This window comes from Lethenteron reissneri, chromosome 3, assembly GCF_015708825.2.
Source record: "Lethenteron reissneri isolate LAM-NWPU_2019-01 chromosome 3, ASM1570882v1, whole genome shotgun sequence".
NCBI classification, from domain to species: domain Eukaryota; kingdom Metazoa; phylum Chordata; class Hyperoartia; order Petromyzontiformes; family Petromyzontidae; genus Lethenteron; species Lethenteron reissneri.
In genome coordinates, this window is record NC_083781.1 from 8,704,598 (window position 1) to 8,719,162 (window position 14,565).

The 14,565-nt window shown below is 58.8% G+C and overlaps 1 protein-coding gene across 1 annotated transcript in view; it reads right to left on the reverse strand.

Moving 5' to 3' along the window:
* Positions 1–14,565, reverse strand: part of FASN (fatty acid synthase) — a 40,783-nt gene that overhangs the window by 9,018 nt on the left and 17,200 nt on the right. The window contains 19 exon segments of the mRNA XM_061557253.1: positions 35–157; positions 627–746; positions 1,875–2,053; positions 2,442–2,592; positions 3,231–3,446; positions 3,710–3,861; positions 4,072–4,190; positions 5,018–5,191; positions 5,826–6,212; positions 7,124–7,464; positions 8,402–8,614; positions 8,976–9,155; positions 9,866–10,048; positions 10,220–10,300; positions 10,838–11,029; positions 12,116–12,297; positions 12,791–12,906; positions 13,539–13,742; positions 14,242–14,376. Of these exon segments, the coding sequence (XP_061413237.1) occupies positions 35–157; positions 627–746; positions 1,875–2,053; positions 2,442–2,592; positions 3,231–3,446; positions 3,710–3,861; positions 4,072–4,190; positions 5,018–5,191; positions 5,826–6,212; positions 7,124–7,464; positions 8,402–8,614; positions 8,976–9,155; positions 9,866–10,048; positions 10,220–10,300; positions 10,838–11,029; positions 12,116–12,297; positions 12,791–12,906; positions 13,539–13,742; positions 14,242–14,376 (3,448 nt within the window).

Genomic DNA, 14,565 nt, shown 5'->3' on the forward strand with positions numbered 1-14,565 from the left:
CGCGAGACCGCGAGTGAGGCGGGCACCGGCGCACCGAGCGGGGAGTTGTTGGAGAGGTCGTATTTGCCGATCTCCAGGAAGCGCCCGTGCCGCGCGAGGCAGCGCAGGCTAGCCTGCAGCTTCTCCTCAGCCAGGGAGTTGAGCACGAGGTCCACTCCTGTCACTGCGCCACACACGCACGCACGTTTAATGGCGAACATCCATTGGGAACACGCACGCATAGGCACACGTACAGCGTACACACCGGCACTGGACACGCATAAACGTACGGGTGCGCAGACACAACAGTTGCAAGCAGAGGGATGGTGACATTGACTCTGTTGGTGCTGCAGATAGATATTGGTGTTTGCGTTGATGGTTCTGCTAGCTGCTGCTTATGGCTGTGTTGGTGATGTTGGCACAGTCGTTGGCACAGTAGGGAGCGCAGATTGTGCTTCTGCCAGCCATGTCAATCAGTCAAGCCACAGCACTAGAGTCTGTCCCGTGACCTCCAGCAAGCCTTCCACACTTCAAGTGGCCTCAAAGTGCACCTAGCCTGGCACAAACACTGTGGTGACATAACCGCCACTTATTGGTGGTGTTGGTGGTAGTGGTGGTGTTGGTGTTGGTTGTGGTGTGGACGTTACCTTTGCCATTGGTTGCCTTGAGGACGTGCTGCTCGAACGTGGTGTCGCGGGAGTTTGCGAAGGCCTCGTTCTTCAGCTGGGGGAAGGTTTTCTGCAGGTAGGCGCGCTTCTCCGCCGAGCCTTTGCACGCACACACACAACACACACACACGACACACACACAACACACACACACACGACACACACAACACACACACACACACACAACACACACACACACACAACACACACAACACACACACACACACAACACACACAACACACACAACACACACACACAACACACACAACACACACAACACACGCGACACGCGTCCAGACCAGTTCACCGATTCTGTCGTCTGTAATGCACCGCAGTGGTCCGGTGGCAATCACCACGGGGGCAGCTCCTTCCACTTCATACGGCAGTGTTCTCCCGTTTCACATTTTACGTGTTTCACATGTGTTTTTAATATAATAATGCTTTATCATTGCCCCATCTGCCCATGTGACCTGGCTGTTGAATCTACCCTTCAGAGTTCAGTCCAAGCTCTCTCTCTCTCTTTTCCCACTCGTTGGTGCAGATTCTAGACGGGCGTTCTCAGTCCGGCTTCATTGCACCTGCTGGACAGCTCGCCCTGCTTAAGTTTAATGAACGTGACTGACAGCGCCGGCTGGCCCTGAGAGATTCCCACCGACGCAACATCACGCCACTAGTCACTGCTCGGGTGGGCCCTGACCGACGAAGCTCCCAGGCTGCGTCGTGCCCCTACTGGACATCTGAAACTTATAGTACCCCGGCTCTCGCATAATGTCCGTGAAGTAGTCATTTTTAGTCTGTTGATGGTCGGCGATGTGGCAATCGACTCATCTCGATGAGCTGCACACGATGCACCACCACGGTGCGTACGAGTGGTCAGGGTTTCAGCGTAATCGTCCTCGCCGCGTTTCGACATCGCGGAGTAGCACCACCGATTTCGTATTGACTGGTACCCCAGTCGCGGAGTTAAGTGCACCCCTGGAAAAATTTGTGAAATTAAAATATATAATTGCCTCGGCCATTTTGTATTATTTTGTACCCCGGGGATTGCCATAAGGATCATCTGTGAAAAAGAGCTTTATAGCTCCTGCAGTGTAACTAAACATTCGGATTCTAAAAAAATAAAACATTCTGTTTGCTCGAGCGCCAGCTAGCGATGCGGGCGGGTGAGCTGGAGCGCGGGCGGGCGGGCGAACCAACGGGCGAGTGAGCGAGCGAGCCGGCCTCACCGACGGTGGTGTAGACGGTGCAGCCCATGCTGAGCGCGATGGCGATGGCCGCCTGGCCGACGCCCCCGGAGCCCGAGTGGATGAGCACGCTCTCCCCGCGCCGCATGCGCCCGCGCACCAGCAGCGCATAGATCGCCGTGGCGTACACCACCGGCACGGACGAGGCCTGCTCCAGGCTCCTGCGACGCGAGCGCGGGTGGGTGGGTGGAGGTGCGGGAGGGTGGTTAGAGGCAGCGTCGGCTTCACGGCAGCTAAATGTTCCCGCGTCCACAATTGGCAACGTTTAACCACGGCCGACTCGCGATTTCCCTTGGGGAGATCGTCCGGGTGGAGGATTAACCGCGCTGATGAAATAAATGCAAAAATTTATTTACGTGCAGTTACCAAGAAACAAAGATCCCCCGTATAGCCTTAACAGACTGTTGGGGCAAGTGGTGTTAGCGAGTAGCACCTGTGAAGCCCGGCGCGGCACACGAGGGGGTGCGTGGCCGGCACCACGCCCGGCCGCGTTTGTCTCACACAAACACACACACAAACACACTTCCACACGCATGCTTGCGTACGCACCAGGTCTTGGGCACGTCCCAGAGGAAGCGCTTGTCGGCATCCACCACGGTGGCCAGGCCTCGCGCAGGCAGCAACCCCATCACCCGCTTGCCCTGGGGGTCGCGACCCGAGAACTCCATACCCAGCATGCAGTGCTGCAGGGAGAGGTCACCTGGGCACAGCGAGGGGTGGGTGGGTGGCGGGTGGGGAGGAGCGACGATGTCAAGTGACGGAACAGGCGAGTTGTCCGGGCCGTGAGCGCTCGCGTAGTGCCCCTGGGTGACGGCCTCCCCCGCGGCGTGCGGGACGCGGAGATGAGAGCGGTGGGATCGGCTCGCGTGCGCAAGCGACGGCGTGTGGAGGAATTCACCCAGCAGTGGATAGGTCACGTCATCGGGATTGTTTGAGCGTGCTTCACCGCACCGATCATTGCGGGTTTGGTGAAGGTGGGGGGGCATCAGCAGCAATGGGGTTTCGCCCAGCGCGCAGCCCCTCCATCCCCCACGACAACGTGTTCGTGCACGGTGGGTGCCCACGCGAGCACTGCGCAGGCTTAACCACATGGCTTAGCCGATGGGTCCGGGCGCGCACTGCGGGTGATCCGATGACAGGAACTCCCCATCAACGTTCGAGGGAATGTATCGACCCGCAACGCAGCCGCGACGCGTCGATTCAAACAGATCGGGCAAATGCCTACCCACGCCCAAGTCGCTGCCGGCGCCGGCCAAGCGCCGGCGCGCTCCACCTCTCCTGCCGTAGCCAGACGCCGGCACGCTCCACCTCGCGCGGTACAGCGCGGCGCTCTCTCACCGGGGATGGCGTCGGGCGGCAGCTTGCCGGTGGCCAGCATGATGTCGCGGAAGTTGAGCGAGGCGTAGTAGACGCGGCACAGCTGCACCATGCTGGAGCTGCTGCTGCGGAAGTGGCGCAGCGGCGACGCGATCCAGGCGAGCGAGGAGAGGTCCCCGCGGGTCAGCACGTTCACGTACGCGTACTCCGTCGCCACCGAGGCCCCGCTGGCGCCGCCTGCGACGACACGAACCGCACGCAAGAGCCGCCGACGTCAGGCGGCACGCCCGGGCATAGAGGAAGCCCCCGAACGTCAGACGAGCACGCGACCGAATGTTTTAGACGTATGATCCGGAACGCTTGGCTAGCACACGATCGACTCGTGCAATGTACTCCGGACCAGCTCGGACCTCGTAAGCATAGTCTGGTTTGTTAAACAAATATTACCAGAGTCGGTTCTGGGTTTAGAGGGGGGGGCGAGTGATGGGGGGGGTGGTTACCGGCTGGAATCAGCTGGTGCCGGAAGGAGCCCCAGGCGCCGTCGCGCCACACGTTCATCACCAAGTCCTTCTGGGTGACCGCTGCCGGGATGGAGGACGAGGGCAGACTCGGCGATTTAGAGCCGGCCTCCAGGTTGCTGACGAACAGAGACCTGCGAGAGAGAGAGAGGAGAGAGGCGCGACCGTCACGCTGGTGCCACGTACCCATGACCGCTGGGAAGCTGCTGCCACTACGCAGGTTATTCGCGGTTGGGCTGTACAGCTCTCCGACGTGTTTTCGGATTGTACCGCACGCTGTTCGACACGATGTCTGACACGATGTCTGACATTTTGGCACGGACTGCACGCGCACACACACACACCTGATGCGCTGGCCGCCGGGTTCTTGGCGCAGGCAGTTCACCATCCCCACGATGCCAGAGTGAGCGCAGGCAGTGGACGTGAGGAACACGGGCACCTCCGACTCCGCCAGCAGCTCGTCCTGCTCCCAGCGCAGCCCGCACACACACACGCAGATACACGCAGATACACGCACACACACACACGCAGATACACGCAGATACACGCACACGCAGACACACACGTGTCAGCGCTCGGCTAACTACGTCCACCGTCTAGTGTTCAGTAGTTTCGCAGGCGTCCATGCCAGAGTTCTTCACTGAAAATCAAGTCGGCGTGGGCTGGGGGGCCACGTACAGATGTCAGGGCCGCCAAGGTCACGGGGCAGGGGTGCAAGAGGCACGAACTTTCCCCATGCCTCACACAAAAGAGGGCCCCGCAGAGAGGACCTATTTTGTCATCACTAATTAATAAGCGGGCCGCGATGCAGCATCCTACGCTGGGCCTCCATCCCCGGGCCTCCAGGATCCTGACAAGACGTCGTGACGTCACGACGAACGTAGGTGCGATCGCTTCCCTGTATGTCCCGTCTGCAGGTCTCCCTCTCTCGCTTACCTCGCTGCTATCTACACCACCAATCTCTGTCTACGTCTCAGCGTGCCATGTCCCTCTACGGACCGAGTTCCAATGGGCCCCTGCTCAAATTCAAACAACGCCTTGGCTCTGACCAGGTAGATCGCCACGCTGCCCACTTTTCTGCATCGCAGTCCTGCGGCAGAGCTCGAGGGTTAAAATCCTGGCCGGCGGTTGACTCGGCCTGCCATCACAACCGCGGTCTGTAAAACGACCACCGCTTTGTGGTGGAAGTCAACAGTGGATGTTCTACGCTCAGACCGCGCGCCCGTCACGGGAACGTGTGCGCGCCGGCGCCACGGCGTGCGTGATTGAGCCCGCCGCGGCGCGTCGCACCTTCAGCTGCTCCACCCATCCGTAGGTGAGGTCGTCCACGGACAGCGCCAGCGCCGCTGCTGCCCCCTTCCCGGCCGATGTCTTGCGGGCGAGGAAGATGGCCGAGCCGAAGAAGGAGGTCTTCTTGGAAACGAGGGTCAGGCTCGCGGCCTTCAGCGCTGCCTCCCACTCCGCCTGCGGACCGGCGTGGTGGTGAAGTACAGTCAAGGGCGCCACGGAGGCGAGATGCTAACTGCCTCGCCTGGTATACAGGAGGCCGTGGGTTCGATCCCAATATATTTGAAGTGGATTTTACTCTGGGTCCTCCGGTTTTCCCCTCCACATTTAGAATCGACATCACAAATTTATTAGACTATTTGGCTGCTATAAATGTCCACGGGAAAAGCCGCTTGATTGGGCTATCATTTGTGATAGCCAAGTCGCTTCTGAGTAAAGAGCTATGTAGCTCAGTGGGCCTTAGCTGATTAAATTTAAAAAAACGAGTTTATAGTTTAAGCGAAGGGTTTGAAATGCTTCCTGCTCGTCGAGGCGGAGAGAGATTAGCAGCTCGAGCCCAGCGACCGCCCCGGTGAATACTGCAGGCGCATTACACCCAAACGTACGCGCCATTTGCTTCGCGGCGGACGTTAACGACCCCCGCGCCATCATCAAGAGTAGGCCATGCGTGCGGGGCAACGCCGGGCAGCAACCGTGCGTCCACCTTCAAGCGACCCGCACCTACGACTGGCACGATCGGCTAAAGTTCAACGCACGTGCGTACGTACAGCCGGAACCGGGCGACACCGGCAGCCCCGCCCCGCACGCTCACCCGCGTAAGCGTCGTGCACTGGTCGGGGATGCGCCCCGTGAGCAGCCCCACGGCGTCGCCGAGCGGCGCTCCGGCCAAGACGGCGTGCAGCAGCAGGAAGCCGCCCTCCTTGAGCGCGCCGGCCATGTTGCCGAGCGAATCGGAGGCGGCGGCGCCGAGCGAGCGACCGGCCAGGTCGCAGACCAGCAGGTCGGCGGCGGGCGCGGGCGAGCCGGACTGCGCCGGGTCCCACTGCGCCGTCGTCACCCCCATCTCGTCCAGCTGTTCCTTGGAGGCGGCGAGGGCTTCGGGGGCGGCGTCCGTGGCGACGTAGTCGAGCTCCACCATGGGGTGCGTGTTGAGCAGCGGCACGACGCGTGCATACAGCTTGCCCTCGCCCGACAGCACCTGCGCGGGGAAGCGGACATCGCGGCGGTGACGACGACGACAAATCGACGTGTAGCGCGTTTGGTATTCGCGCCGTTCCGACAGGACCAAGGGCTGTCGCGGGTTAGCTGTGCGTCGCAGATGGGCACAGTCTGCCGGTAGGAAGGCGATTTTGCGATAATTATTTTTTGGCCAATTTAGCAATTTACAGGATAATTTCAAATGAGTGGTACATTTGTATGGTGACCCTAGCACACCGCTGGGACCAGTCATCGGCAAGTCCAATCAGCTCCAGATCATCCCGCACCACATCAGCCTCATATGCAAGAGTGACCTGGGGCAGTCGACCGCCAGTAGGGAGCAATGATTGCTACTGTGCGTGTTTAATCCCAATCGAGTAATTTAGCAGTGTCATTTTCGAATTTGCCACTTTTTTACGATCACACCACCACGTGAATGATGTCAGGGGATCTTTAACGCCCACTGTGAGTGATGGCAGGGAACATTATTCTGGCTATTATATTCGCAGCTCAATTCCAACCCTGAACCTCTGCAACAAGTGGCGAGCACGCTGACCACCGGGCCTCATCACCGCCCAAACCGGCACAGTCCACGTGGCACACCCACCCACCCACCCAACCCACTCACCCACCCAACCCACCCAACCCACTCACCCACCCAACCCACCCAACCCACCCACCCACACACCCACCCACCCACCCAACCCACCCAACCCACCCACCCACGCAACCCACCCAACCCACCCACCCACGCAACCCACCCAACCCACCCAACCCACTCACTCACCCACCCCACCCAACCCACCCACCTACGCAACCCACCCAACCCACCCAACCCACCCAACCCATCCACCCAACCCACCCAACCCACCCAACCCAACCCACCCACCCCACCCAACCCACCCAACCCACCTCGGTGATCTTCAGCCTCTTGCTGGTGGAGTTCTCCAGTACAACGTCCAGGCAGTTCTTGAGCACGGGGCCGTCGAGCAGCGCGGAGAGCAGCGCGTCGTGCGAGAGCCGCCCCCGCTCGCGCGCCATGGTGGCCGTGACCTCGCCCAGGAAGCTGCCGTTGTGCGAGAGGTCGCGCACGGTGCGCAGCACCGACAGCAGGCCCCGCTCCGACTCCTTCTCCGCGTCGAGCGGCGGCACCTCCGCGTCCGCGCCCGAGCCGATGACCGCGTCGTCAAGGCCGGACACGGGGAACTTGATGCCGTGGCTGCGGAACTTGGCGATGACCTCCCGGAGGCACTCTGGGGGGTGCGAGCGGAAAGGCGGGGGGTGGCAAGGGGGGGGGGTGGAGAGAAGCTTTTATGCTGTGTAGCGGACGGCCACTAGCCACGCCAGCCAGCCCGAGCTTGCTGCCGTGTGGAAATGTGGTTACGTGGTTAATGGCAAGAGCCGATTATCCGCTTGGAACCTCATATGCCAGTAGCAAAATATGATAATTTTTACCCTTTTATCTGGCAACAAAGCTGACACCTTTTGGCCTGCGTGGCGTGCAGCTCCAACACCGTGTGAGACTAGGCTCTAAAGAAAGCTGTCTCGGGTGTGGACCAATCAATTTCAAGGACAGTGCATACATTATCAGAGTTGTGTTTTTTGTTTGCATTCCGACTGCAGGTATTGTGGTCAATGCAAACATGACTCCTTGTAAAAAAGGTGTCAGTTTTGTTGCCAGATAAAACGGTAAAAAAACTCGAAAGCTCCATAATTAAGATTATTATCAGCCGATTATCCGTTTGACTGGTCGACCGATGTGCGAGGCTTGGTGATGTCATCATTATCGGTCGCATCACGGCGGGTGTGGCTTCCGGGAGGGGAGGTTGGATGTCAATTAGAATTTGTCGTCAGTAATCGACAAATTGTTCCGGCTCTCTTCCTAGATTTGAAGCTTTCGTGACTGCAAGGATTCATACTCTTAGTTTTTTCGGTAAAGTCACGTAGGTAAAAAATGAAATTAAAATTAATTTAAAAAAATTAATAAAAAATATTATTTTATTTAATTTTTTATTAATTTTTATTAAAATTTTTACCTACGTGACTTTACCGAAAAAAATAAGAGTATGTTCCGGCTCTGGCAATGGCGCTCATGGAGCTAACACAGCAGCGTTTGTATCCAGGCGCTAACGGACGGGTGACGGTGGTGGGGCGGCGGCTCTCACGACGGACCCCGCGAATCGGGCTCACCAGTGCAGCTGCGCTGGTAGGCGTGCAGCGAGGCGTGGCGCCCGGCGTCGGCGAGCAGGTCCTGCTGGTCGTAGGGCACGAAGTGGAACTCCTCCAGCACTGGCGGTGCCTGCTGCTGCTGGCGCCGTGGGGCCTGCGTGGCGTGCAGCCCCGAGATCTCCACGCCGCCGGCCACTGTCCGGTCCAGCACACGGTCCACCGACACCTCCACCGCTGTCGGGACAGAGGTGCAGTGTATTTGTACACAGACTTTTTAAAGTGTTTTTGTTCACCCCCTCGTGTGCTGTGCCGGTCTTCATAGGTGCTCGCTAACGGCATTTTCCCCAACAGCCTGTGTAGCTCACTCGGGGCGATCTTTGTCCTCGTTCATGTGTCCCATTTTTACATGCATACGTGCGTGCCTGCATATCCCCGTGTGTGTACGTGATCACGTGTCCAGGTCTGCATGCACGCCCATATAAGCACTTCAGTCGGTTGTTCATTGAGCTAAGAAGCTCGTTGTGGCTCAGCAGTCCGGTCAAGGCTACCCGGGGGACCTTTGTCTTTGTGCCCATACGTGCGCGCGTGCGCGTACCCGTGCGTTCGTCCTCGCCCTGCGCGGCGCGTGCCGCGTGCGCCTCGGGGTCGATGAAGACGGAGCGCACGCGCGTGGGCAAGCGCAGGCTGCGGCCCTGCAGGCCCAGCACCTGCATCTGCAGCATCGCGTCCAGGAACGGCACCCAGTTGCCGTCCCACGCCAGCCGTCCCTCCGAGCCTGGGTGGAGGGGGGGAGAGGGCGCGGCGGGTCAGAGGCGGGAGATAATGCAGCCTCCGCGCGGCAACGGCGAGGAGACACGAAGAGAGAGCGAGGAGGGGAGGAGGATGCGGTGAAGCTTTGCGGAGGGGCGTGCCGTGCATGGAGAGCAGACGCCATGGTGGTGCTGGGAAGCTTGTGGGCCCCACGGGGCCGGCACGGTCCACGACTTCACTTAATTGGGACCGCGGCCGCAGGAGGCAATCCATTCGAAACAGCTAAATATATATAAAAGCAATACATATTTATACGGCCATCACTGTAATCGGTTATGAGAGGGGATAATTTTCTTCGTGGCTTAACAATTTTTGCGCCACGTGCAGTGACTTGTATTTCAGGGGCCCCTTGTAGTGAAAGATGTGAAGCAGGTGTGTGTGTGTGTGCTCTTCAATGCGTGGCCCACCATCGGCATTTGAAAGTCGTATTCGGTGATGCTATGGGATCGTGGTGCTATGAGAAGAGTAATCATGCGGAGAGGCTACGGTTAGGTGTAGCCATGAGGTGGAGGCTACGTGGGGTGGTGACGAAGCTATGGGGCGGCGAGGCTACGTCCCGCGTTAAGCGACGCCACGTGAGAGGCGACGCCGTGTAACCGACGACGACGACGACGAGGCTCTCGGCATTGCAGCGCTGCCGTCCCCACCACCGCCTCCCTGCGCCGCGAGCCTCACCGCTGTTGTTGGCCTGCAGGATGCCCTGGAAGGTGGGCCCATAGTCGTACCCCCGCAGCCTCAGCTCCTTGTACACCTCGCTGGCCGACAGCGGCAGCTCCGATTCCGGCTTGGCGTCCGGCACGGCCGCGATGCGGCTCCGCAGGTTCTCCAGCACCGTGTCTTCCGGAATGTACACCTTGCCTGGGGGTGGGGGGGGGCGGGTGGGGTCACGTTTTGAGCAGGAATCCGCTTCGGCTCCGTTGAGTTGGAACCAGACGACAGTTCCCCGTTGGCGAATGAGTGAAAGAATGGATGGATGAGCGGATGGATGAGCGGATGGATGAGCGGATGGTTGAGCGGATGACTCCGTACCGCTCACAGCCAGGTTTTCGCCCTCGGACACCTCGAACCGGTTTGAGGACGGCATGAGGCGGACTTCCAGCTGCACGGAGCCTGCACGGGGTCGGACATACACACACGGGTGCACGCATGCACACAGACACACTCATTAATGGACTTGACCAAACATCAGACTCGGTAGAGCATTTCTGGGAAAGTAATGGGAATCGCTCATATTGCACACACTTGTGCTTCGTCCCTCGACGGATCCCGGTTTGTTGTAGTGTAGCGCCGTACCGGTGGCGGCCCTGGGGTGCGATCAATGGGCGGAGTGCTCTGGTGGCGGGTTACGTGTGCACGTTGAACTTCTCTCGCACCGTACATAGCCAACCGTGCTCATCGGAGGCGTGGAACGGCTGCGTTAGGAGAGTTGGCACCGACGAAGGTTCTGCATCTCCTCCGATTGGCCGAAATTCGGACACGCCCACCCAGCGCTCGGCGCGGCTGCCCCTTCGAGACCGTCGGCTCGCGTTCACGACAACGCGCTCCGGGGCTGCCGACGGGTCGTTCGATTGAAGGGCGCTCTCTCTGTAGCGCTCTCCCCACTGAACGCAGCACCCCTGGTGTGATGAGGGAGGGGCACACGCTCACCAGCTTTGGGCAGGATAGTAGCGCGGTGGATGGTGACGTCTTCGAACACGACGGGCAGCGTCTCGGAGGAGAGCCCCGCCTGGCGCAGCAGCGCTCGCCACGCCAGCACCATGTAGCCCGTGGCAGGGTACAACACGCGCCCGTCGATGCAGTGGCCCAGCAGGTAGCTGTCTGGGGACTCGGGGCTCGTGTCTGCGGGGAGCGGCGGGGGGTGGGGGGAGACGCGCGGCGGCAACACGAGTCACGGGGACGCCGAGGCGAGGTGAGAAAAACCGTCGCTGTTATTCTTATCGGTGTCCGTCTCGCGCTCCGCGGTGAGACACGATTGCGGCACCGGGTGGAACGGCGACGGCTTGCGGACACGCTCGTCCGGCAGCAGATTGATCCCGGCTACTGCCGATGATGTGCGTGGACGAGTGATTGTGTTGGAACGAAGTGAAGTGTTGCGTCGCAGGGGCGAGAGAGGTGGCGACGGATGGGGAGGCCTTAATCCAGTAGCGGATAGATCACGGTTGACGATGCTGCTGATGATGCTGATGAGTGAGATAGTCGCTTCACAGGACAGGAGTGGATAATCCATGGCTGATGATGCAGCAATCACGTGATGATGGTGCTGATGATTATGATGGTGACGACGATGACAATTGTGGTGCAGGCGATGACGATGGCGGTGCAGGCGATGACGACGATGATTTACGCGAGCGTCTCACCGATTTTTTTTTTTTGCGACATAGAATTGTAATGTATTACTTACTGTTAGAAGCTCAGCTTATTCGAGAGTATATTTAGTATACTGATGATACTATGTAGTTTATACTTTAGTTTTTTACGTGGTTGTTTAGTTACTGCAGCTACATACTATTAACATTCCTTCCCTTTATTAATGCTACCCCTATCACCTCCCTTTGATGCTGCTAATCCTGCATAATGCACGGGCATAATATGACTTTGAAACCCCCCGCCCACCTCCTACGCATTTCACAAGTAGTACTAATCACATACCTGCATTTGCCATAAATATGCTAAATTCCTCTTGATATGCAAATTCTTTTGTCAAGGCGCCCTTCCCCCCTTCCAACCCAGCTTTAATATACGCTCCAAGCGTGGTGGTGTTTCATTCAGACGCTGTCTCCCCGACAGACCTGGTCTTCACCTGAGGACGGCCGCTTGCGTTGTGGCCGAAACGTCGTGAGAATTATTTAATTATGTTTAATATTTTATTATTTTATTACTTCCCTTCTACGTGACTTTACCGAAAGAACCAAGAAGACGTCTCACCGATGTTGAAGACGACGGCACCGCCGCCTCCGCCGGAGCCCGAGGGGAAGTCCTCGGCGCGCGGCACGTCCCACGTCTGTGAGTGGTCCCACACGACATGCGGTGAGATGAGCGGCGTCCCGGCCTGCACCGGGAACTGGGTCCCCTCTTGCTGGTACAGCTTGTTGGGGTCAGGGTTCACCCTGGTGCGGGGAACATCGGTGCGCCACAGTTGCGAGATGTTAACTACCTCGCCTGATATAAAGGAGGTCGGGGGTGCATTTGGAGATTGTGTGCTTCTCTCCCCGTGATCGTGTGGATATTTCTACGGGGCCTCCGGTTTTTCCCTCCATTTAGAATCATGCGTTTTAGAGTATTTGGCTGCTATAAATTTCCACGTCGTAAGCCACTTCGTTGAGCTATCATTTGTGGCCAGGTCGCTTCTGAAAAAGAGCTGCATAGCTCAGTGAGCCTTACCTCGTTAAATAAATAATCGTTTTTTTGTTTAGTGTAACATGCCCGCGCGGAAACATTCCAGATATTTTGGATTGTTCACGTGACGTAAGCGTCCAGCGAGTCCATGCGCTAAGGAAACCGGTGTCGCGTGACGACACGCGTGTGTGTGAGGGTCAGCGTGTACGTGTGCGTGTGTGTAAGGGTCGGCGTGTGTGTGTGTGTGTGTAGAGAGAGCCGTACCCGCTGATGTAGAGCTTCCCCACACTGTTGAGGAAGAAGCGAAGGTTGTCCTTCTGGTCGCGCTTCATCAGGGGAATGAACGAACACGTGGGCTTCAGGCTGCGCTTCAAGATCGCCTGGGGAGGGAGATGGCGCATGGCACGGCACGCATGTCACATGAGTGGCATGGCACACACACACTGACCCTTACACACACACTGACACTCACACACACACAGCGACCCTCACACACACACTGACACACTGACACTCACACCCCGACCCTCACACACACACTGACCCTTACACACACTGACACACTCACACACACCCCGACCCTCACATACACACTGACCCTTACACACACACTGACACTCACATACACATGCCGACCCTCACACAAAGACCCCCCGTATAGCCTTAACAGACTTTAGGGGCAAGTGCTGTTAGCGAGCACCTATGAAGGCCGGAACGGTACACGAGGGGGTGGGATGGCCAGCACCACGCCCTGACCGCCTTTGTCTCCCCAGTGGCGATGTTTACACACCGCACCAGGTACTCATTTGAGGCTGAGTCGACCTAGGGGAGGCCCAGGACCGGTTCAGATAATCGTCACTGGTGTTGGCCATGAGCGGGAATCGAACCCGGGTCGCCGAGTTCATAACGCAGCGCGCTAACCGCTGCACTACCGCTCCACGACCCTCACACACACGCTGACCCTCACATACACACATACACACACACACAAAACACGCACACCCTCACGCACCTGCAGCAGGGCGTGCGGTGCGATCTCGATGACGGCGGCGTCGACCGGCACGTGCTGCAGCGCCTCCTGGAAGAGCACGGGGCTCACGAGGTTGTTGACGTGGTACTCGGCTGACGAGTACGTCGCCAGAGGGCTGCCCCAGCTCTCCTCGCCGATGGACGTGCTGATCCAGCGCGCCGAGCGCTCGCGCGGCTGCTTGATCACCTGCGGGCCCGGCGGCACGGCGGACGCGCAATTGAGCCGGTGGGGTGGCGAGCCGGTGAGCCGGCGAGGGGGTGGTGAGGCGGTGAAGCAGTGGGCCGATTAGACGCCGAGTGTGGGGAGCGACACTGCGGCGTAGCGGTGGCGCGATCAGCGCTCGTTGCAGAGGTCCACGGCTCGAAACCAGTGGCCGCCCTGGTTAATACTGCGGGAGTATTAACCATAGAACACTACGCGCCGTCCGATTCACTCACAGTGGACTGGTAAAGATCCCGCGATGCCGGCGTCATGGTTCCAAGCTTTTGCCAATTTTTAAAATATTTACTCGCAAATGACTCAAGTGGGATCTACACAGCAATCGTCGCCCCCCCCCTCCCCCCCGCTACTACTTGGCAGGACCCTCCTGAGGCCTTCACGGATGAACGTAACGAGGAGAATAACGACAACGGCGGCGTCGGCATGACGAGGGGCTGCGACGAGGTGAGAGCGGCGCGCGGGTTACCTTTTGCAGGGCGGCGAGCAGCACGGGTGCGATGGAGGCCATGTAGTGAGAGTGGAAGGCCACGCCAGCCGTGCGCACCTCCTTGGCGAAGATCTCCTTCGCCTGCAGCTGCTTCACAAACTCGGCCACCGCGTCCTAGGGGGGTGTGGGCGGGGGGGGGGGAGGGCGGCACAACGAGCCAGGCAAAGACAAAGGTTCCTCGTGTAGCCTAAACAGAACGTTTGGGGGGCAAGTGCCGGGAGCGAGTAGCGCTTGTGAAGGCCGGCAAGGCGCGCCAAGGGGGTGGTTTGGTCAACACCGCGCCCGGCCACCTTTGTCTCCCCG